This window comes from Stomoxys calcitrans, chromosome 4 (assembly GCF_963082655.1).
Source record: "Stomoxys calcitrans chromosome 4, idStoCalc2.1, whole genome shotgun sequence".
In the NCBI taxonomy this organism is placed as follows: Eukaryota; Metazoa; Arthropoda; class Insecta; order Diptera; family Muscidae; genus Stomoxys; species Stomoxys calcitrans.
In genome coordinates this window covers 163,767,453-163,793,087 of record NC_081555.1, presented here as the reverse complement: position 1 = coordinate 163,793,087, position 25,635 = coordinate 163,767,453, and the positions used below count along the sequence as shown (strand labels likewise).

The window sequence follows — 25,635 nt, the reverse complement described above, 5'->3', positions numbered from 1 at the left end:
AATTTTATCTAAAGACAAAATTTCTATGAAATTTTATCTAAAGACAAAATTTCTATGAAATTTTATCTAAAGACAAAATTTCTATGAAATTTTATCTAAAGACAAAATTTCTATGAAATTTTATCTAAAGACAAAATTTCTATGAAATTTTATCTAAAGACAAAATTTCTATGAAATTTTATCTAAAGACAAAATTTCTATGAAATTTTATCTAAAGACAAAATTTCTATGAAATTTTATCTAAAGACAAAATTTCTATGAAATTTTATCTAAAGACAAAATTTCTATGAAATTTTATCTAAAGACAAAATTTCTATGAAATTTTATCTAAAGACAAAATTTCTATGAAATTTTATCTAAAGACAAAATTTCTATGAAATTTTATCTAAAGACAAAATTTCTATGAAATTTTATCTAAAGACAAAATTTCTATGAAATTTTATCTAAAGACAAAATTTCTATGAAATTTTATCTAAAGACAAAATTTCTATGAAATTTTATCTAAAGACAAAATTTCTATGAAATTTTATCCAAAGACAAAATTTCTATGAAATTTTATCTAAAGACAAAATTTCTATGAAATTTTATCTAAAGACAAAATTTCTATGAAATTTTATCTAAAGACAAAATTTCTATGAAATTTTATCTAAAGACAAAATTTCTATGAAATTTTATCTAAAGACAAAATTTCTATGAAATTTTATCTAAAGACAAAATTTCTTTGAATTTTTTTTCAATTTTTTTTCTGCCTTTTTATTCTTACCTGTCCTTTGGATACATATATAGGCGTTCTATATATAATCCATGTGACACTTTCAAAATATGGTGCTGTTGTTAGAGATCCCTTATATGTATAGTAGTGTTTGCTCAACTCCTGCAAACCAATCCAAGAGAGACAATCTAAAAAAGAAATAAAATCCGAAATGAAACAACAATTGTTTCCCAAATTTTCTATTACGATTACGTACCTGAATCAACAGATGCATTTGTATGGATCTTCTGTACAATACGAATACCTTCGGTAATTTTCTTGAATTCGGGACAATCTTTTTCGCCACACGCCTGTATGAAAAATCCCACAACAGCCAAACCGTCGGGCTTGTTTTTGGCTTCCGAGAAATCTTTGTACTTTGAATTGTAGTGCACCGCATGAGCTTCCATGGAATATTTGTTACCCTCTAGAGTGTGTTCACAGCCAGATTCATCCGTGTCAGCCCAATGAAAATGTAATTGTTCGAATATGTACTTTTCACCTCCCAAACAACCGCCCACTATGTATGGTTGCTCTTTGCGTTTGCCAAATGTCACCATGGCCGATGTGCCGGTATTGTGGACGCGGGCAATACCCACTGGTTCCCAGTGGCCATGGTATTCTAAAGGGTCAATGTCATCGATGTGCTCAATAACACGATTGCTAATTTCAATTGGTGACTGAACGGGCATTGTTAAATGTTACGCTACGCCGTGTCGTATGTGGGAATGCTGATGAAAGAGATCCTGCGCAGGGATAAGGCCGCTCCAGGAGCTATCTATGTGATATTGACCGTGTGATAGGATTTTTTCTTAACTTTATAAACACAAAAGTGTTGTGGTTTAAGTAGCCAAGTAAATTGCGACGTGGTGGCGAATTTTATTAAACTCGTTGAGGATCAAGAAAAAATTATGTTGGTATTAATTTGCGTCCAATACCTTTTGTAGCTCCACGAAAAATAGTCTTAGGAAATCTAAAAAATAAAAAAATTGTTTAAGAAAAAATGTTAAAAAGAAATGTCTGTTAATAATAATTCTCACAGAAAATTGTTGCTTGTTTTCCTATGTACCCTAACAGTACTTAACTTCAACAAATTGCTGACGAAACTGTTCAAGTGGACAGCGTTCACTCACTCAACGCAGCAATCCACCTTCCAATCGCATCAAGAAATTGCAAAGAAAAGAAATTAATTAACGAGCTTTTAATTCACTATACGATAAGCCCAGAGAGTGGGTGTGTGTTTGCCGCAGTGTCATTTTCTTCCGGTAACAAAACAGGAATATATCACTAACGCCTCTTTTCCCACCATTTGGCTGACGGGCCGTAGGTAAAACGTCTGATGGTTTATGACCATGCAGTAGTGGGGTGGTATTGGCATTTGTTTATATTTCAATGTCAATATTAATAAAATTATTTATTTAAGTTCGTAGACAACTCAACTCTAAAGTTGGTAAAGATGGTTATCCAACTACAGTCGAGAATAAATATGGTAGACATTTACACAACGGGGCAGCACATAAAAGAAATATTGATCGCATGATATCTAACATTGATTACAATTTAAATTGTTTTTCGTAACTTCGTACACGACAAATTGTAATGTTTGATTTTTGGCTCAGAGACCACGTAAGCGACGAATGCATCTCCTCTTCGCCGTAACACTCTTGGCATGCTCAATAATTTGACAGTTGAATAACCTGACACATCTCTTCGTCAAAAGTGGCTGAAGTTCTATCACACCTTTTGTCGAGATTCAAGAGTGACTTGAGCCCAGCCCACCTTACTTAATAGTTTTATGATAAAATGTTCAACATTTAAATATTGGGCCCATAATTTATGGTTTGATATTCAATTTGCGACTTGTTGCCATTTCTCTAATCACAAGCACCACCAAGGGAATTATTTTGTCCATCACTGTCTGGGAAATTTGTGATGGGCTGGAGAATACATTCATCAATTACTGATGATCTATTAAAGGGCAAAGGCAAGGACAACAACAAGAACTTAAGACAAGCAAGTGTGCGTGCAAAAAAGTTCGTCGAACTGGGTAGGGATAGTAAAAAATGAGAAATTTACAATTTAACCAATTTACAGTCACAGTGAAAGTGCCTTTGGTGTAGATGTAAAGCCACCAAACTGCTACCCACTTGTTCATTCAGGGTCATGCAAAACATGCCGTCTGTCTTTTTGTACCTTGGTATGCCTGGTGCAGCAAACTCTGCTTAACAATGCCCATCACCCAAAAACACCCCTCAATAAAATGAATTATTCAATATCATTCTAGGGCGCAGACAGACGTCCAGTTTTTGTCATTCATTCATTTTCATTTCCTTATTGCGTGTGAATGTGTTCTCTTAGAGGTGGTTTGTTAGTGCTGCACTTGAATATTCACGAGTTTCGCAAAAACCGAAGTAAAAACAGAAGCGTTTGCCGAGTCATAAACAAAATGTCACATTATATCATAAAGTTTTTAGGTATGTATATGATGTTAATATCATTTACCCATCTAATAAAGATAACACCTGATATTAGAACTTGAAAAAAGAAAAAAAAAATTCTTCCCTATTGGTTATACTTAAATGTGTACAAGTTCCTATTAGTATTACGGTGCAAACGAAGTGTAATATTGTTTTGAATTCTGTATACAGTTACAAAATAAATAAATAAAATAAAAATAAATAAATTTTTATAGTCTTCTTGTACAATATTTGTCAACTAACATTCCCCAAGCATGTGACTTTGTCGATAAGATTTTTTTTAATGCGATGCGATCTGGGAAACTTGGATACCAAAAAAAATATAAAACATTTTGACCAGCGATTTTGGAAAACCTACATTTGGTTTTTGTCAAATATAGGCAGTTCCTAAGTAATTATTTCAGTGAAATGTTGTCTTAAGAGAAACCATCAATCAAATGTTGTCTTTTAAAAAAAAATGTCACTGAAATTTTGTCTTTAGAAAAAAATTCACTGAAATTTTGTCTTAAAAAAAAATTGACTGAAATGTTGTCTGTAAAAAAATACACTAAAAAAATTTTTAGGGAAATTTTGTCTTTAGAAAAAATTTCAAAGAAATTTTATCTTTAGGCAAAATTTTCTGACATTTTTTTATAGACAATTTTACTGAAATTTTATTTTAGGGAAAATTTAACTGAAATTTTGTCTTTAGAAAATATTTCAATGAAATTTTTTCTTTAGAAAATATTTCAATGAAATTTTGTCTTTAGAAAATATTTCAATGAAATTTTGTCTTTAGAAAATATTTTAATGAAATTTTGTCTTTAGAAAATATTTCAATAAAATTTTGTTTTAAAAAAAATTTAATGAAATTTTGTTTTTAGAAAAAATTTTGTCTTAAAAAATATTTAATGAAATTTTGTCTTTTGGAAATATTTCAATGAAATTTTGTCTTTAGCGAAAATTTTAATAAAATTTTGTCTTTTATAAAAATTTCACTAAAATTTTGTCTTTTACAAAAATTTCAATAAAATTTTTCTTTTACAAAAATTTCACTAAAATTCTGTCTTTAGAAAAATTTTTACTAAATTCTGTCTTAAGAAAAAAATCACTAAAATTCTTTAGAAAAAAATCACTAAAATTCTTTAGAAAAAAATCACTAAAATTCTTTAAAAAAGTTCACTAAAATTCTGTCTTTAGAGAAAATTTCACTGAAATTTTGCCTTTAGAGAAAATTTCACTGAAATTTTGTCTTTAGTGAAAATTTCACTGAAATTTTGCCTTTAGAGAAAATTTCACTGAAATTTTGTCTTTAGAGAAAATTTCACTGAAATTTCGTCTTTAGAGAATATTTCACTGAAATTTCGTCTTTAGAGAATATTTCACTGAAATTTCGTCTTTAGAGAATATTTCACTGATATTTCGTCTTTAGAGAAAATTTCACTGAAATTTTGTCTTTAGAGAAAATTTCACTGAAATTTTGTCTTTAGAGAAAATTTCACTGAAATTTTGTCTTTAGAGAAAATTTCACTGAAATTTTGTCTTTAGAGAAAATTTCACTGAAATTTTGTCTTTAGAGAAAATTTCACTGAAACCTACATTTGGTTTTTGTCAAATATAGGCAGTTCCTAAGTAATTATTTCAGTGAAATGTTGTCTTAAGAGAAACCATCAATCAAATGTTGTCTTTTAAAAAAAATGTCACTGAAATTTTGTCTTTAGAAAAAAATTCACTGAAATTTTGTCTTAAAAAAAATTCACTGAAATGTTGTCTGTAAAAAAATACACTAAAAAAAATTTTTAGGGAAATTTTGTCTTTAGAAAAAATTTCAAAGAAATTTTATCTTTAGGCAAAATTTTCTGACATTTTTTTATAGACAATCAGGATTCACTGAATAAGGTTAAGCCAAGCGATCAGCCGATATACTTTTTTTTTAATATTTGGCAGTACTTGGCATTGAGGATGTCAACTTGTTCTCTTTTTACATTCATTCTTTGTTTACGTTTTCTCCTATATGATGACATTTTCAATCGTCAGATTTGACATCCTTAATGGTGTTTATGGGGCCTATCCACTTTGTGTTTTGCATGTGACCTAACCTTCTATTAGTGAATCCTGATAGACAATTTTACTGAAATTTTATTTTAGGGAAAATTTAACTGAAATTTTGTCTTTAGAAAATATTTCAATGAAATTTTGTCTTTAGAAAATATTTCAATGAAATTTTGTCTTTAGAAAATATTTCAATGAAATTTTTTCACTGAAGTTTTGTCTTTAGAAAAAATTTCATTGAAATTTTGTCTTTAGAGAAAATTTCACTGAAATTTTGTCTTCAGAGAAAATTTCACTGAAATTTTGTCTTCAGAGAAAATTTCACTGAAATTTTGTCTTTAGAGAAAATTTCACTGAAATTTTGTCTTTAGAGAAAATTTCACTGAAATTTTGTCTTTAGAGAAAATTTCACTGAAATTTTGTCTTTAGAGAAAATTTCACTGAAATTTTGTCTTTAGAGAAAATTTCACTGAAACCTACATTTGGTTTTTGTCAAATATAGGCAGTTCCTAAGTAATTATTTCAGTGAAATGTTGTCTTAAGAGAAACCATCAATCAAATGTTGTCTTTTAAAAAAAATGTCACTGAAATTTTGTCTTTAGAAAAAAATTCACTGAAATTTTGTCTTAAAAAAAATTCACTGAAATGTTGTCTGTAAAAAAATACACTAAAAAAAATTTTTAGGGAAATTTTGTCTTTAGAAAAAATTTCAAAGAAATTTTATCTTTAGGCAAAATTTTCTGACATTTTTTTATAGACAATCAGGATTCACTGAATAAGGTTAAGCCAAGCGATCAGCCGATATACTTTTTTTTTAATATTTGGCAGTACTTGGCATTGAGGATGTCAACTTGTTCTCTTTTTACATTCATTCTTTGTTTACGTTTTCTCCTATATGATGACATTTTCAATCGTCAGATTTGACATCCTTAATGGTGTTTATGGGGCCTATCCACTTTGTGTTTTGCATGTGACCTAACCTTCTATTAGTGAATCCTGATAGACAATTTTACTGAAATTTTATTTTAGGGAAAATTTAACTGAAATTTTGTCTTTAGAAAATATTTCAATGAAATTTTGTCTTTAGAAAATATTTCAATGAAATTTTGTCTTTAGAAAATATTTCAATGAAATTTTTTCACTGAAGTTTTGTCTTTAGAAAAAATTTCATTGAAATTTTGTCTTTAGAGAAAATTTCACTGAAATTTTGTCTTCAGAGAAAATTTCACTGAAATTTTGTCTTCAGAGAAAATTTCACTGAAATTTTGTCTTTAGAGAAAATTTCACTGAAATTTTGTCTTTAGAGAAAATTTCACTGAAATTTTGTCTTTAGAGAAAATTTCACTGAAATTTTGTCTTTAGAGAAAATTTCACTGAAATTTTGTCTTTAGAGAAAATTTCACTGAAACCTACATTTGGTTTTTGTCAAATATAGGCAGTTCCTAAGTAATTATTTCAGTGAAATGTTGTCTTAAGAGAAACCATCAATCAAATGTTGTCTTTTAAAAAAAATGTCACTGAAATTTTGTCTTTAGAAAAAAATTCACTGAAATTTTGTCTTAAAAAAAATTCACTGAAATGTTGTCTGTAAAAAAATACACTAAAAAAAATTTTTAGGGAAATTTTGTCTTTAGAAAAAATTTCAAAGAAATTTTATCTTTAGGCAAAATTTTCTGACATTTTTTTATAGACAATCAGGATTCACTGAATAAGGTTAAGCCAAGCGATCAGCCGATATACTTTTTTTTTAATATTTGGCAGTACTTGGCATTGAGGATGTCAACTTGTTCTCTTTTTACATTCATTCTTTGTTTACGTTTTCTCCTATATGATGACATTTTCAATCGTCAGATTTGACATCCTTAATGGTGTTTATGGGGCCTATCCACTTTGTGTTTTGCATGTGACCTAACCTTCTATTAGTGAATCCTGATAGACAATTTTACTGAAATTTTATTTTAGGGAAAATTTAACTGAAATTTTGTCTTTAGAAAATATTTCAATGAAATTTTGTCTTTAGAAAATATTTCAATGAAATTTTGTCTTTAGAAAATATTTCAATGAAATTTTTTCTTTAGAAAAAATTTCATTGAAATTTTGTCTTTAGAGAAAATTTCACTGAAATTTTGTCTTCAGAGAAAATTTCACTGAAATTTTGTCTTCAGAGAAAATTTCACTGAAATTTTGTCTTTAGAGAAAATTTCACTGAAATTTTTTCTTTAGAGAAAATTTCACTGAAATTTTGTCTTTAGAGAAAATTTTACTGAAATTTTGTCTTCTTCTCTAAGAAATCGTGTCGCTTAGCGGAACGCCGTTCGGACTTGGCATAAAAAAGGAGGTCCTATATCATTAAGCTAAAACTTAAATAGAACTGCTTTCATTGCTGTGTGAAAAGTTTGCCACTGTTGCTTAATAGAATGTCCATGGGCAAATTTACAAAAATTTCATGTTACGGACCGATTCAGATTCATATTGGCGATATTATCCTGTAAAATGTTAACCCAATCGAATAAGATCTGGGCCCTATAGAGGCTCAAAAAGTATAGCTGGGAGATCGGAAGCTATATCTAAACATGGACTAATATGGCCCATTTACTAACCCAACCATTTTACACTCATAGCAAAAAGTCTGCTGTTACTATAAGACACTTTCTTCTGACTACTACGGAGGCCACCGTGGTGCAGTGGTTAGCATGCCCCCTATGTCGCTAAACATTTGGGTTCGAATCCTGGCGAGAACATCATACATCAGTGGTTATCGCCTCCTAATGCTGGCGAAATTTGTCAGAATATATGCCATGTCAAAACTTCTCTCCAAAGCGGTGTCGCACTGCTGCATGTCGTTCGGTATCGGTTGTAGTTCCATTATCATTGAGCTTAAAAACTTGAATGAGACAGCACTTGCATATGTGAAAAGTTTCCTAAATAAGTAAATTTGCATTTTTATTTTTCGTAAGTTCCTCATGAGCAGGGATTATCTCTTGAGTGCCTCGTGAGTATAACAGTAAAAATAACATTCCACAGAGCGTACGTGGTCTGCAAAACAAGTCAACATTCGAGCAAGTGATGCTAATGTTGTCTTACAAAGAAAAATGAGCAAAAAAACTGCTTTTCAAATAACAAACAACAACACCCACCAGCAATGGGTTGAAAAGGCAAAGAACAAAACATTGTTGTTGCAGTTAATACATTGCACACAAGTGATGTGATGCTGTTGTTGTTGTGCTTACGATTATTCTATGAACCGTTTATATGAAATTTTAGGTTCAACGATTAATCGAACAATAACGATACGGTTTGACGATTAATTGATGTGTATGTTTAATTTTTTTGAGATGTCATCCTTCAGATATTTCTCATGTATGTAGGTCGATTGGTTTAGTAAATAGGGCAAATGGATCTGGTTTATCTAATCTTCCTATTTGAACTAAAAAAAAAAATAACGCAGATATGAGAAAGTTTCAGGAATGAGATATTTACCATTTGATAAATGGAGATATGTGTCCCAGTGGATGTTGCAGTCAATGCAATGCACACATTGTCCAAAAACAGTAAAGTACTTTTGGGTGGCAGACCCTCCCCAAAAGTACTACCAAAAAATAGAAGTGGACCGATCGGAACAATATGGGATTCAACTAAAAGGCATTCAGGAGTAGAGCACGAATTTCATAATAAAAATTGGGTCCAAGGAACTAAGGGCCGCTCCAGCCCCAAAACCCATTGAAATAGGTTTATTTGACAATCATGACAATATGGGACTCAAATGAAAGGCGTTCGGGAGTAGATTACGAATATAGTCAGGAAGGAGGAATAGGCTTTATAATTTATTGATATCAGTAAGGGACGGACTCTCCCCCGTTACCCCAAAAACACCACCCAAAATCAAACCAATAACGAATATGGTATACATGTCGAAGTATAGGGGGTCACCCCACCCCCCAAAAAAGCCAAAAATGGACACATTAGCCAATCATGGCAATATGGTACTGGGTTTGTTTGTTTGTTCCGTATAGACTCGAAAACGCCAGAACCGATTTTCTCAAAATTTTCGCATATTGTGTAGGTTGGTCTGGAAGGAAACATAGGCTATATAATTTTTATATATTGGAAGGAGGGCGGACTCTCCCCCTTATGCCAAAAACACCACCCAAAATCAAATGTGGACCGATCGGGACAATATGGGTATCAAAAGAAGGTTATTGGAAAGTAGAATACAAATATGGTATTAAAATTTGAGTCTATGTACCCATCGGGCCGACCCAACCCCAAAACTCCCCCAAACAAACATATTGGATATTCATGTCAATATGTCAAATGAAAGGTATTCGGGAGTAGATGTCGAATTTGCCATACAAAATCAGATCAAAATATAGGGGGTCATCCTAACCCAAGTCAAGTCCACGTGGCGCTTTTCCTCCTAAAAGTACGTCAAATAGTTTCATTGACCCATTATGACAATATGGGACTCAAATGAAAAGTATTTGAGAGAATAAAACGAATTCGATATCCAATTTTGGAGCCAAGTGTTTGGTGGTACGCTCTAAAGCACCTCTTTAACTGAACTTCATATCCAACTATGGCAGTATGGAGCTGAAATCAATGGTATTTGAGTGTAAAGAACGATATCTATGCGATTAGTTCGGAATTTTTTTGCACTTTTACAGTCACCAAAAACAAAACATGGTTTCTATTGGTGTGGTCTGGTACCTTGGGGGCCGCCCAAAACCCGCCAATTGGATATATAGACCAATCACGACAATTCGGGGCTTAGAACCGACTCAATAACTGCACATGGATCCGAGCAGGGGTAAACTTCTCACACATCAATGAGTGCTTTCCGATTCAAGTTTAAACTCAATGATAAGGGACCCTTTTTTATAGCCGAGTCCGAACGGTATAAGCGGACATGCTAACCTCTGTGCTACGGTGGCCTCCAATGTGGACATTATCAGAGCAATAATATTGACGAGAGATTTTACCCACATTTTGAAATGTATACCAATGGCTGCAATATCAATGTGTACGTGTTTTGTTAGTTGATATAGCAGTCGAAAATGTTTGCTAAAACAACAGCCCTATGTTTGATGAAAAAAAGTCTTGTATGCTTTCCATTATTTATAGACAAATAGCCTTATTCACAAAACTTAATGTAGATTTGAAATAGGTTTAATTGACGGATTTCCTTTGTATAACATTCAAATAAACCTATTTTTAGGGTTCATTAAGTTTTGTGCAATTTTGTGCTATATACAAACATTGTTGAGTGTACATTAATTAGAACAAGGGCGTAACCAGGAAGGAATATCGTTCCCGAGCCGATCTGGCAATGTCCGTCTGTCTGTCCGCCCGTCCGTCTGTCGAAAGCACGCTAACTTACGAAAGAGTGAAGCAAGGCGGCTGAAATGTAGCATAAATACTTATTTTTAATTTAGGTAGCAATTCTTATCCGATTTTCCTGAAAATTTGCTCGTTAGCTTAAAATTTGAAAGTGTTTTTTCTATGACCTCCAACAGATGTATAGAGTATGTTCCCAATCGGTTCAAAACCTGATATTGCTGCCATATAAACCGATCTTCCAAATATACTTGTTCACCCTTTAGAGGGCGCAACTCTTATACTAAAAATATAAAAAATCCATGGGGATTTGTTGTTGTGACCTCCCATAATCCTTTTTTAGTTTATGTACATGAAGAGAAACCGTCCAAAGAACTTGACAATTGCGATCCATGGTGGATAAGATTCGCACCAGCCAAACTTAGCACGCTTCTAATTGTTGTAATTTTTTAATTGTTTGGCTACTTTTTTATTTTCTTTAAATTTTTTATATTTTTATGTAAATTTTTTTTTTAATTCACCTTCATTTGTTTTATACAATCACTAGTCAATAAAATACAATGTCATGGCTTGAGTATTTATAAACGATTGCTATCGACACGTGGATCTTGTTAAAAATTAACAATTTACAAAGAGTAATAAGCGATTGCGCTACATGCACAGAGGTGCATATATGCATTTATTGTTACTACAGGTTGAGGGTTTTATTGATTTCTTGTCACTGAAATCTACATGCTTGGCTATGAGTGTGTTGGCTTTGTATTCGTATTTAATTTTTATTTACCTTCGATTTTTGTTTATATACAAACTACAACCCAATTATCTTCTCACTATACGATTATTTGGCGCGTCAATCTTAAGCTGTGACGACACATTTATGTTAAATTACAAAATTTTAAAAAATTATGGTAACATTTTTTTCACGATCACAATATTTGTTGAATTGTACAACAAACAAATTTTATTTGTAAATATCAACTCCTGCTCCAGTTATTTATTTTTTATAAAAAAATTTTTAATTAAAATTTCACTTTATATACGGCGGTGTTTCAATTGAGTTAATACTTAATCAGGCAATTTAACGCGATCACGTGAATAGGGTTTCTTTTGTTGTTTTGTGTTTTTATGGAGTTTTATGCCGTTGACCAGGTGTCTACGCTTTGGCGGTTAACTTTGAAATGAAATGAAAAGTTCACATTTTTTCGCCAAGAATATTCAATACGACAGTCTAAATTTAATTTCAATGCGAAAACTTGGACTGCTAAGCGTCATAAAAGCTAGCAACAGTCTCGTTAAGAAACACAATACAATACTATTGGTGGAAATATTTCTTATCACCATCAATCAATTGAATAGAAATGTGAAATGACATATAAACTACATCAACATCAAAAAGCGATCAGCGGATAAGGAAGTAATGCAATAAAAAAACGAACGATGTAGCGTTGTTTGTTTGCAAAACTCAGACCCTTAAAAAAGATTTTTCCCGAATATTTCAACACTTGCATTAACAAAAAACAACTTAACATTTACTAAATTTAGTATAGGCAGCTCGAGGCGTCTGAAGGACTGGCCTAGAGATATGGTAGACGAGTTTTTACTACTGCAAAAGGTTCGTTAGAAAGTAGGAGTTATCCCGAAGATGAGTATCAAACTACGAAGTTTATTATGAACATTCCATTATATATATATATATATATATATATATATATATATATATATATATATATATATATATATATATATATATATATATATATATATATATATATATATATATATATATATATATATATATATATATATATATATCCTACCAAAATGTAAGAAAGATCTTACCATTCGCGACCAAAACCTTCCAAATGTTCTACAAGCCAAAAATGCAACATATACGTCTTAATATTCAGAATCAATCTAGCCATGTCCATCCATCTGTCTTTTGAAATCACTCTACAGCCTATAAAAATAACAGCCATAGATAAAGATGACCTATATCTTGATATACCAACCATTATACCGATTTCGCCCTTAAGAATTCACGAGTTTATAAAAATCATATTTTGCCTTGATTTCGATTTACAATATTGTCGGATGAAGCAGTCTACAGATATACTACCCGTTTCGGCCGTTACAGTGAGTGGCATTGTATGCGGGCCAGATCTGACCGTATTTGTAAGAAGCTGCCACATACGTAGTCTGATTTTCCGATGGAAGGCAACCGCCTTAATTATACCCTATACCATTACTGTGGTACAGGGTATTATAACATAGTGCATTTGTTCTAACAGCCAGAAGGAAGAGAGCTTGATAAGTATACCGATAGGCTCAGAATAACTTTGTTATGTTTTTGGAAGTCATAACAAAACACCATATGCAAAATTTCAGCCAAATCGGACCAAAATTGCGGCTTCCAGTGGCCAAAGAAGTCAAATCGGGAGATCGGTTTATATTGGCGCTGTATCTTAAACTGAACCGATAAGGCCCATTTGCCAATCATCTACATCAATATTAAGTACCTCTGCAAAATTTCAAGCGGCAAGCTTTACGCGTTTGACCGCTTTCGTGATTTCGACAGACGGATGGACATGGCTAGATCGACTTAGAATGTCGAGACGATCAAGAATGACTAGTTAAGTATACTCCCATCCTAAGGTGGTGGGTATAAAAAATGGTTTTATTAAGCATACACTCAGTACATATATTGAAACGAAAGGTTGTGAAACAATTTTAAGTTTTCCTCCGGAATTTTTTCAGTAATTTGCTTCATTTCATGCAATGCGAAGCCATCAGGCTTCGTTGGGAAAAACTTCCAAAATTTGAGGTCAGCTTACCAACCTACCAAAAGAAAAAAAAAACTACCAATTTTGGTAGGAACCTACCAAAAACGGCAACACTGATTACAATAGCTCTTTGATTTATGTTTCGATTTTATTGAAATTTAGCACAGGAAGGAAGTTGAAAGGAAGATTTTTGGTGAATATCGTAAAATCTGTTCAGATTTGGATATATATCTAATATATATATTTTGAGTTATATCTTTTTTATACTATAGCACTTTCAAAAAACAACCGATTGGAATGAAATTCCTCTCAGATGTTGCCGATACCTAGAAGAAGATATACGGTGAATTTCAAGAAAATCGGTTCAGATTTGCATATAGTTCCGATTTAAATAGTTTTTGGTATATACTCCTTTAAAGTGATATAATATCAATATTTAACAACCGATTGGGCCGAAATTTAACAAAAACGTTGTCGACGCAAAAAAATGTGTGGGGAGTTTTAAAAAATCGGTTAAAATTTGGGTATGGTTCAGATATATGAAGTTTTTAAGATTTTTCTTGTTAATGTTGTTGTCCCACATTTAACAACCGACTGGATCGAAATATACCACAGATGTTGGTAAATGAGGAAAATATGTGATAAATTTTAAGTAAATCGAATCAGATTTAGATATAATGCTAATATATACGCATACTAAACTTTTGGGTAGAAATTAAAAAACGATTCTAAGTCTTTATGGTTGTCATCAGTATGTAACTTTGATTGTTTTTTTGATTTTATATAAATCGGATCTGATATGACCTACACTTAAAAGACCGTAGAATAACGAAAGGATTTTCGAAAAAAATTCATTCAAAATGTCTAATATTTTATAGGGTAGTGTGTTCTAAAATATCGGTGAATAGGGATTTACATATATAGCAACAAAGATGAAGAAAATATATCTGCATCAGATCACTTATTCAAGCTTTAATAATCTTTATTTGAAATATGTGCCAAAAGGGTTGGGCAAAAATTGGCATACAAGCAATACAAACAGCATAGTACAGAAAATATGCGTTTTTTTTTGGTTCGGCCGGGCCGAATCTTGGGAACCCACCACCATGGATTCTGCTAGATTTATACAATATGAATTTAGTTGAAGGGCATAATTTTATTCTACATACCAAACTTCTGTAAAACCAGCAAAACATCAAGCCTTCTAGGAACCAAACAAGGATGATCGAGAGACCGTTTCATATGTTAGCTATATCAGGTAATATTCTGATTTATACCGTATTTGGCACAGTTGTTGGAAGTCGTAACAGAAAACCGCATGCAAAATTTGTCCCAAATCGTACAAAAATTGCGGCTTGTAAGAACTCAAGAAGTCAAATCGGGAGATCGGTTTATATGGGAGCTATATCAGGTTATACATCGATTTAAACCGTACTTTGCACAGTTGTTGGAAGTCATAACATAACACTACATGCAAAACTTCAGCCAAATCAGACAAAAATTGCTGCTTCCAGGAGCTCAAGAAATCAAATCGGGAGATAGGTTTATATGATGACCTACGTCAATATTGAGTGTCTGTGCAAAATTTCAAGCGTCTGGCTTTTCGCGTTCGATCGCTACCGTAATTTCGATAGATGGACGGACGGACGGACATTGCTATTTATATCGACTTAGAAATGAGACCATCAAGAATTTATATACTTTATAGGGTCTTAGGGCAATATTTCGAGGTGGTACAAACGGAATGACTAGATTAGTATATCCCCATCCTATGGTGGTGGGTATAAAAAGGAGAAAGTAGACGGGAATGTGGAAACTTTTCCAATAAGCTATATTGGCCTTAACATTGCGGGTTGTTTTAATATAAAAATGCGTCAATTTTGCATTTTAAACTCTCCTTCATACTTTATGAAATTACATAGAAATAATTATTTATTGATGGCAAAAGTCTACGAAAACTTGAAGGAAATAGGAGTATCGTATTTAGAAAATTTTGGAAGTTTTTGGCGAAATTCGAAACGTATAGTTTTTGCTTAACTCGACTTTTTATAAAGTCCAAAAGTCGTATTTTTGCCGTCGTATTTTGATAAAAGTCGACTTTTCTTCTCAACCTGAGATCCCTAGGCTCTATGACAGCGTAGAAATCCCCACAAAATTATTAAGAGACTCAAAAAGGCAACTGTTTTTTTTTTTGCAAATATTTTGAAAAGTTTGATTGATTGTTTTTTTGCCATTTTTAAACGACTTGTCATCATGATGATAGTACCAAAATCGTTCTAATTAGTCATCGTATGATGAAATGTGAAAAATTACTTTAGGAATTCTTTATCTTGAATGTACATGACACACGCAATTCATTTTCTTTTAATTTTGGAAGAAAGATAAGTAATCTTAAATATCCTCGATCATGAATCGATCTTTTTTGTTTTTTTTTTGCAGTATTTTCCCTTTATAGGCAGAAACTAAGAGAGAATAATTGTAACTTATAACGAGAAATTTCTTCGTATCGGACTCAAATTGCGCCTCGCAAGGAACTTAAGTTGTAAAATAAAGAGATCGGTTTATGTATGTGGGAGTAATGTGTGATAAGACATTGAAATGGGCAATAAAAATCTGTATTTAAAGATTCGCCTCATTATGTCCCAGAAATTAAGCTTTAAATCGACGAAATTTAAGACTCCCCCCACTATTGTACATTATATGATGTCAAAAAATGTCCAACAGCTGTAGACATTGAAGAACGATTGGCCATTTGATAAAATAGCGGCAATAAATTTCATTATGAATGACGTGTGTCATGAAACCATTACCGTCGCAAAGCACAAGAAATACCGATTAAACTCTTATCGTAAAAAATATGAAAAACGGCACATTTAGCCACTTCACTAAATGGGGCATAAACCATTTTATACAGAAACCTCTTTCAATTGAAATAATATTGATGTATTAGCAATCTACATTACTGGTCATAAATTATATTAAAACTAACTTTATGTTAGTGCGGCTTTCCTATCATTTTTTGGTAATTTTTTGCTATCGTAAAAATGGCTGTCATACTGAGCAGGCGATTTTGTACCCGTCGGTAGCACTGAAAAAGTTGTCAACTAAGACCAACTGTAATGTTTCAGATCGTCAGTATGACTATCACACCAAATAGCCTTTAGATCAGCTGAACAAAGCCTAATATGGCTTTGCACAGACTTCTGATATGACCTCATTGTTAGACATCCTAGTACTCTGGATGATAACAATGGCAATTTGCAATTTTTAGCTTCTAACTTAGTTGAAAGGTTAACATTGAAGTTAAAATCAAAATTATCTCAAAACTTATTTCGTTTCTCCAAAAAAATTAATATATGTCGGAGTATATAAAAAATCTGTTTCTTGTGTGTAACCGTAGCTCAGAATGTCAGTCTGTGACGCTTAGTGCCCCAGTTCAAACACAAGCAAGAAATTGAAAAATGTTTTCAGCTGTGGCAAGCACCTATAATTTTGAACGCATAGATGACACTGTATTTATTGATATTGGACCACAATCACATATTCTATAAAAAAAAAAGTAAATAAATACTAGCCCATTTCAATTATGCAATGCAAAATTACTGTCTAAATACCCAATTTTAGAACAAACGCTAAAAAACGATTGGTCCCATTTTGACCAACGGGCCTATTTTAACTAACGACATCTTGCGTCCAAAAGGCCGATTAAAATACTGTATCTTTATACAGGGTGGCTGATGAATATTGCTACAATGATGAATATTGCTACATTTTTTTTTCGGTGTATGGAATACATTTTTCTTTTATTCATGTTAAATTAAATTATTAAATTAATTATTAAATTATTATTAATTAAATTAATTAATTAATTAATTAAATTAATTATTAAATTATTATTATTAAATAGAAAAAAAGTTATTACATTTTTTTTTGGTAGCGGCTTTCATCAGCCACCCTGTATATTGGACTAGCTGGACAGGCTGCGCTCCGCTGTGCCTTCTTTCACTCTCTTATTTATATGAGCCCTATACTGGCGCGGACAGGAAATAAGTCCTGTTTGGGGGTGCTGGTATGGTCTGGTATGGTATTGGTGCTCATTTGAGCCTTATGAGCCGTATGATGCTATATCAGATTCGTGCTCTAGTTTCAAATACCTTTCATTTGAGTACCATATTGTCATTATTGGTCAATAATTCCATTTGGCGGCCTTTGGAGATGGCGCGGCCCTCCTAGATATTCCGCCCAAAATAAGGATACCAAATTTCTGTTTTTGAGTTATTATTAACAAATCTGGAGTTTTTGAAAATAGGGTAAGGGGAGGGTCCGCCCATTAAAGTTTGAATGTTAGATCTACTTCATTCTCTTGGTTTTGGTGGTGGATTGGAATAGCCAAACCCTTTTCCCCCAAAATGAATATCAGATTCATACTCTACTCCCAAAAACCACATTTGAGCTACATAGTGTTATGGTCGGTATATATGTTTGGGTAAGGGGGGGTTTATGAGGTGAGGCCTCCCTGAAACACTTGGCTATAAAATAGTTATCAGATTTGAGCCCCCAACGCACCCACGCACTAACCCTGAAAAAATATCATCATCGTGCTATACTCTCAAATTTCTTTTATTTGAGCACCAATTGCCATTGGTTTAAAGGGAGTTTGTGGGGTGAGACAATTCTCAAACGCTTGGCCTCAAAATTGGATATCAAATTTGTTTTCTACAAACAAATACCTATTATTTATTGCCATAATCGGCAAACATGACCGGTTTGAAGAGAGTTTAGTGGGCGGACCCTGAAATAATATCAGAATAGTGCTAGAGCACGATTTTGTATGAGCCCTATAATGTCAAGCATTTTGCATAGGATGGGGGGTGTCCTCTGACACGTCCTTTCATTTGTGTACAATATGTTCTCAGACGTCCTACATGACAGTTTGTTGTTGTTTATATTGGGAGGAAAGAATACGCCCTCCCGACGCCGACCCGAAGACCCAAAAGGCCATTTATGTTAGTTCTTTATTGACGCGATCTACATGTCCTGGAGTAAAGTCCGTATCTTTTCTACACGCAGGTAAAGTTTTTAACGGGCCATATTTCAAGGGTTAGCGTTTTAAGCCCATAAAAACCGCATTAAATACCCAATTTCGCGTTACTTTGAGCCTGCCATCATTCTATCCGAATGTGGTCCAGATAGGATCATATTTGGATATAGCAGCCATATATACCAATGTACTGATTTAGGGTCTTTAGCCCATAACTGCTGTATTTTGGTATGTAGATGTGGGTTGACCCCAGGAACGAATCTGAAGTCCGATTTCGCAAAGGCCCGTGCACCTCCCTAGGGGCCAAAAACCCTCTCTCAATGAGAAGTGCTGCAATATAGACAATATGAATATCAAACAAAAGGGGTTAAAGAGTAGATTACAAATATAAATGTCTTAAAGCTGGACGCGGGAAGGACCCAAAGGGTATTGAGATAGTGAACCCCCTAAGCTAATTAATATGGATATGAAATGGAAAAGGAAAAAAAGTGTAACATTTTCATTTCATACTCTACCACATTAGTAATCTACTCGTCAATGCCGATATTAGGACGTTTAAAAGTTACAAGGCTCATAGGTCCTTCCCGGGTACAATTTTTAGACATAGCTTTGCATATTTGTAAGCTATCTATAGTATGGCTAATAAACTAAAGTTATTAACGACTTTCGTTTAATATCCATATTGCCTAGGTTGGAGCACTTCCCATGAAGTGGGTTTTCTGCCCCAAAAACGAACTTCAGATTCGCATATCTGGGGTCCATCCACATCTACATGCCAAATTTCAGCGAAATCGGAGGTGCGCTCTATAAAGTGCGGCTTAAAATCTGAATTATGTTGACTCTTTGAAAGAATTGTGAACATAGTGACCACACGTAAAAAAAAAATGTTTAAAACATTTTTACGACAGCATCACTTTTATCACGAAGTTTTTTTTTATAGTTACCGTGTAACGTTTTGCTTCAACATATCAAACGTTAGCCATAAACATAGCATTATTGAACGTAACTAACTTTGTTTATTGTAAACCATATAGCAGCTTCGCCAACGGTTTCGATAGCCGCAAATAAATATTCGTGTACCAGACCAATAATTATTCTCTTGTCTTCCTTCTACCAGAGAGAAAGGGTGAGTATTTGATCGTATAGACCAGTGGAGGTCCGTTTTTACTATCCCTTTGTTTCTCATAGTAGTTCTCATAGTTTTCCGGGGGCGGGTTACTGGCCCAGCGCTCCAACCGCAAGGGTTTTGTGGGATTGCACATGTATCCCTCGTTGTGACGAGCCGCTTCCTTCAAGATCCGACGCTCGCTTCCAGCCGCCCCTAACCTGGGAACAAACGCTGATGTTGGCCATTGGTTATTTTAAGGCGCCAATAACCCGTCTTGTCATCTTGAGTATCATTGGCACTCAGCATTTAAATAAGAGCCAGTGCCACCTGATTCTTCACTGAGACTCTTCTCTCGAAAATCGCTGCGGCCACATTTGCAGCTACTCTGCATAAAAACGGCCGTGTATCCCTGCAAAATTAATAAGACTCTGCAGGATGACACTTTCTGATACGCGTTCCTCAGGAGACAGCCTAGCGTGTTATCTCTTTAATATCCTGCTAAAGAAGATTATACGAGATGCAGATGTGAATAGATGTGGCACACTAATCACAAGAGAACACACGCTACTCGCCTATGCCGACGACATCGACATCATAGGTCGGTCACTGAAAGTAGTAACTGCGGCCTTTGAAAGAATCGAAAGAGAGTCAGTGAAAATGGGTCTGGCAGTAATTGGAGATTAGATGAAATGGATGGTTTCAATTCCCAAAACGCCTTGTACAACCGAGCAGATAAAGAAAAAGAAAGTTGGGAACCACAACTTTGAGATAGTGAGTAACTTTATCCACCTCGACACCGACGTAACCCAAGCGAATGATTCCAGTTTTAAGATAAAGCGAAGAATATTTCTGGCAAACAGATGCTTTGGACTAAGTAAGCAGCTTAGAAACTATAATGTCATAACGGGACACATAGGACTACGAGCTCACATGAGATGATGAGACGTTGGAGCATTTCCTTTGTCATTGCGCGGCTTTCGCGTCTAACAGATACCGGCAGTTAGGTGGAGACACAATACCAGACATGAACCAATTAAGGATTTTGTAAGTAGCACGGAATTCCTAACTTAATATTTTCTGTTTAGAGGTTACTTTATAGTTTTTAGAGCGCACAACAAGCCGATTACTGGCTTAGGTGTATGTCCATAGTGGCATGGAGCGGATTAATATCTGCACCCTCTTTTCAACCTAACCTAAATAGCTCTAAAATGGATGACTAAAAAAACTTCAAGGTTAACCTACTACAAACACGTAAAAACATTCTGCTGCATTTTTTTAGTCATTGGCTTTTTTCTACTGAAAAACTTTTCTTAGAAAAACAGTTCATAAATTTCATAGCAATCAGAAAGAAATAAATTCTAAACAAATTTTATTTCAATAAAAAAAAAAACGTAAAGATTATTTTACCCAAACTAAACTTTTCACAAAGATTTTGCAAAAATATGACCGAATGTTCTCTATGCTCTCTATTGAACAACGGTTATCGTTGCATCATGGAATATCCATTGCTGACATTTATTCTGAGTCTATTGATAGTGGTCTTATTCATATTTAATATTTATTGTGGCAATATTATATGTTATTTTCCAAGAAATTGTGGTTTAGGAGATGGAGTTTTGTATGGTGGTGTGGTAACAAATTTCGATTATGGCCCTCAAAGTGGTGAGTTATAGAAATCTTTCCTTTGTACAAGGAGAATATAATAGATTTTAATTTTGTTTTTTGAAAAGGTCCCCATACATGGCAAGTTTCGGATACCAATCAATCGCCCGTTAATATAATTGAGAAAGATGCTCGAAGATTTGCCATACGTGAATTATTGATGTGGAACCATTATGACGATATGCCAAGTGCTGTAAAGATGGAAAATAATGGGCATACGGGTAAGAGAGAAAGAAAATCTCCATTATAGATAAGGAGTGTTTATTGGAGTGGGTCAATTTGTCAAGGTTGATAAACATGAATCAAGTGGCCGCAGAATTGGGTCTTAAATTAAAATCGAGTTCAGGTTTTTAACGACAAAATTCTGTTTTTGAACCCATTTTAGGCAAACTTCCTATTGTCATCAAAAAACCGGAAGCTAGATTTTAATTTTGACCACATGATTTCTTAGGTAAAACTCTTACGAATTTGTCAGCCAACAATCGGCTTACATACATATGCCCATGACGTAAAAATTAAACAACTGATACCTAAAAGAAACTAAAGGACTTTTAACCTTACGGGAAATGGGACAGATCCCAAACCTGGCACGGGATTGGTCCTCTGGACAGTTCGAAAAGGATGAGTATACTTTGCAAGCATTTTTATGGGAGATAACATTAGTTAGCAAATATATTTAACGGATAAGCAATTTTTAACAATAATTAAGACGCTGAACACCTGGGTTTGAATCATGGCGAAACCATCAGAAAAAATTTCCAGCGGTGGTTATAGCCTCCTACATTCGGCTATAAAAAGGAGGCCCCTTATGAATGTTCATGGGCAAAATTGGCAAAAATAATTAAGCGATTTTTAAAAAAATTATTAAGAATCATTAAGCTCGTCTCGAAAGAGAAACAAACAAAAATTGTAAGATTTAATTATATTCGCCCTAACAGACAAAAAAAACTTGAAAAATTAAAACAGCGAGAGCCGTTGCCGTTGTCTACCGTTCGAAGCCATCAATACAACTTCCAACAGATGCACAAAATCCTTTGTAGTACGGAAGAAGTGTAATTTGCCACAGAAAGAATGTCTGTCGTTACACAAAAATTCATGCATTGGAAAAAAGCACAGCTAATAGACAAGGTTGTCGAGCGTGCTTAATGTGGTTATTGTATCATAGATGCGGTTTCGCTATGAATACGATTCAAATATCATCACACCTAATATTGTTGAAAAGTTTTCTAACCAAAGACGACACGCTTCCCATAGTGGTTGGTGTGTGTTGCTATCTTTGGCTTTCCATTTCCATTTGCACCTCCGATCATTGAACTCGTCTCGAAAGAGAAAAATTGTTAAGAATCATAAGATATGGCAATTGAAACTTTTCATTCCCTGTAGGATATGTCTTGGGACTGGTAACTAATTCTCCAGTTTAGGACCGGTATATTTGGGGCAATTGCTACATATTTCCCATAGGGAATAGCCTCTACCACAGCAAAGGGGATATGAAACAGGATATTATTATTCATATACTCAGTGCATTCGTTAGTAAAACTTTTCAAAGGCTGACTTTTGTTACTCTTTTTCCTACTATTTTTTCCCCATTCATCTGTCTGGCCTTGTAAAATATAGTCCTTTCAAAATGTTTACTTTTTTTCCTCTCTAACTTCAGTTGTAATAAGAGCTGCTTTTGAAGGCAACACACCTACCATTAGTGGTGCGGATTTATTGGTCAGCTATACATTTGTCGAATTGTGTTTCCGCTGGAGTCTATGGAATAATGAAGGTTCCGAACACATGCTCAATTATCGTCGTTTTCCCATGGAAATACAAGCCATGCATCGCACCGGACCGGCTGGTGATAATATCTCAAGTTATGATTTATTAATGGTGGCCTATTTTCTAGATGTAATTAAAACATATCTCTTTTTTCATCCATTCTTTTATGTTATAAAAATTCATATTCTCCTAACAGATATCCTCTCACAACCCCTATTTGGAACCTATAGTACAAAACTTGCATCGCATTCGTAAAGCTGGTTCTAGAATTGAAATTCCTCCCTTTCCCTTGGTATATTTGTGTTATCCCTTTCGCACTGGCTTCTACGGCTATGGAGGTTCGCTGACTGAGCCACCCTGTTATCAGGGTGTCGAGTGGTTTGTCTATCCCGAGCCTTTGGCCATTAGTGAAAGCCAACTGAATGAATTTCGCCAATTACTTAGTGCTGATGGTAGAAAACGCATTGTGTCCAATGCTCGTCCCGTCCAGGATGTTGCCATGGAAACTCGTGTTGTAAATCTTAATTAATATAATCCTATGGGGGCTTGCGCCATGACTGATTCCCAGCAATCGGATGTCGCTATATTGGAGTAATTGAGCGAAAAGAGAAAAAGCATCAGATGAAAAAACATTTATGCACACTCCTTGATGTGGAACACGATAAAGCGATAATTGTGAAAGCTTTTCTATCAGCTTGGCAATAAATCTATTCAAACTTTTCAATGTGGAAGAATAATTTTTTACTCTCTATTTTATAATTTTTTACTCTCTATTTTTATATTTTTGTCAATAATTTTCAGATATTTGTTTTAATTTGGAAATACAGAAAATTCAAGAGTTAAAATGTAATAAAACTGTGTACAAAATTTGTCTCAGTATGCTACCTTTAAAAATGTTGTAACGATTCTCGAGATTCGAGACATTCTAAACTAAACATGGCTCGAAGAATACATAATAGGAATCAGGGATATATACTATAAAATTTTGAATGGGTACAATTTAAACGGAAACAGTATTTTTTTGTTTTGCATAAAAATTCCAAAATATTCGAATGCAGAAATCAAAAAATTCTCTGCTTTTCCCTTTTCTTATTACACAGTACAGCATCCCTTTATATAACCCTAACCGAAGACGAAAGGTACTCATCTTTTGCCATGTATGCGAGATATTCGTCGGCTATGGGTAGAGATGTGCGATGGGTAAATACTCAATAGGTATTTACTCGGTAAATTAAATACCTGGGTATTTACGCATTTTTCATCCGTTTTTGATGAAATTTGAAAGTGAGTTTTGATATTCAACTAAAAGTTTTAGAAGGGTACCAAAACGCACCAAAATCGGATGAAAAACCTCCTTGTATGAGATCAATACTCCATATCGGGAGATCGGTCTATATGGCAGCTTTATCCAACTATGGTCCGATCAGGACGATATTCAACAAAAAGGTTTAGAGGGGTACCAGAATTCGCTGTGCCAAATTTCATTGAAATCGGATGAAATATGCTCCTTTTATAGGCTCATTACACTATATCGGGAGACCGGTCTATATGGCAGCTATATCCAAATATGGTCCGATCTGGACCACATTTGACAGCAAAATTATAAATACCCAAATAAATACATAAAAAAAATTATTTATTGGGTAATTACCCAAAAAATACCCAAGCGTTGGGTATTTACCCAATAAATACAAAAGCTTTGGGTATTTACCCAATAAATACCCAAGCGTTAGGATTTACCCGGTAGAAACCCGAATTAGTGACATGATAGTAAACCAAAATCGGAAATCAGATATTCAGATTTTGAGTCAAGTGAATAGGGGGAACGACCCAACCCAAAACCCCACAAACAGACATAGAACAAAAGGTACAATATGGAACATATATTTAGGTGTAGAACACGATCCTCATATAGAAGTAGGTATCAAGTGTCGGGTCCATTCCCTCTCTAAAAGCTTTCTAGAGGCTCAATAACTCATAAAAGGCGACTCGTTCATAAGGATCCTTTATCTAAATACGAACTTATATTGCCGCAACACTCGGACGAACATAATTCGTTTCACCGTGATGTTGGCATGTCCGCCTATGACGCTGAAAGCCTAGGTTCAAATCCCGGCGTGAACATCAGAAAAATTTTCAGCAGTGGTTTTCCCCTTACTAATGCTGGCTACATTTGTGAGGTATCCTGCCATGTTGAAACTTTTCTACCAAATGGTATCGCTGTGCGGCACACCGTTCGTTCTCGGCAATAAAAAGGAGGCCCCTTATCATTGAGCTTTAACATTAATCGCACTGCACTTATTGATATGAGAGAAGTATCCCCTGTTCCTTAGTGGAATGTTCCTGGGAAATTTTGTAGTAAGAGACACAAGTCGATGAGACATTGAGTCTTATTAGCTAATGAGATAATTGAGCCTTAATAGCGTGGTTTCAGATCCTGGAAGCCCTAGAAAAAACATGCCGACAGCTTTTATCAATTTGTTGATAAAAAGGTTGTTCCAACAAAACCGGTAGTTAGATATATTAGATATGGCGAACTTTAGTTTGTGGCCTAATAGTAACCCAAAAATGTATAAAACATTTCCAAATTAAACCTTACAAAAGGGTGTTTAGACATACCAGTACAATTAGGACTAAAAAGGGAGGTATTTGATAGTAACGGACGAATTTGATGCAAAATTTAGAGA

General features: G+C 33.9%; 2 protein-coding genes across 5 annotated transcripts in view; one reads left to right on the top strand and one right to left on the bottom strand.

Annotated features, from left to right (window-relative positions):
• The window catches only part of LOC106087571 (carbonic anhydrase 2), a 66,363-nt gene that overhangs the window by 9,384 nt on the left and 31,344 nt on the right, over window positions 1-25,635 (bottom strand). The window contains exons 1-3 of one of the 4 annotated variants that reach the window (XM_013252664.2): window positions 11,378-11,795; window positions 969-1,724; window positions 764-900 (exon numbers count right to left, since the gene is read on the bottom strand). In XM_013252664.2, the coding sequence (XP_013108118.1) occupies window positions 764-900; window positions 969-1,443 (612 nt within the window). In that variant the 5' untranslated portion in view covers window positions 1,444-1,724; window positions 11,378-11,795. Of the gene's footprint in view, window positions 1-763; window positions 901-968; window positions 1,725-1,791; window positions 1,907-11,377; window positions 11,796-25,635 lie in introns of those variants that run through there. The other 3 variants (XM_013252670.2, XM_059366962.1, XM_059366961.1) reach the window with 3 other exon arrangements.
• LOC131996849 (carbonic anhydrase-like) lies at window positions 20,866-23,813 on the top strand. Its single transcript, XM_059366960.1, has 4 exons — window positions 20,866-21,184; window positions 21,253-21,405; window positions 22,842-23,077; window positions 23,145-23,813. Exons 1-4 carry the CDS (start codon window positions 20,965-20,967, stop codon window positions 23,475-23,477), a joined length of 942 nt encoding a protein of 313 aa, XP_059222943.1. The 5' UTR covers window positions 20,866-20,964; the 3' UTR covers window positions 23,478-23,813.

What these genes read in the sequence shown, in the direction of transcription:
- LOC131996849 (XM_059366960.1), top strand. Translation starts at nt 20,965, where the DNA reads ATGACCGAATGTTCTCTATGCTCTCTATTGAACAACGGTTATCGTTGC. An exon ending in CGATTATGGCCCTCAAAGTG is followed by an intron (nt 21,185 to 21,252) that starts GTGAGTTATAGA and finishes TTTTTTGAAAAG; the next exon opens with GTCCCCATACATGGCAAGTT. An exon ending in TGGTGGCCTATTTTCTAGAT is followed by an intron (nt 23,078 to 23,144) that starts GTAATTAAAACA and finishes TTCTCCTAACAG; the next exon opens with ATATCCTCTCACAACCCCTA.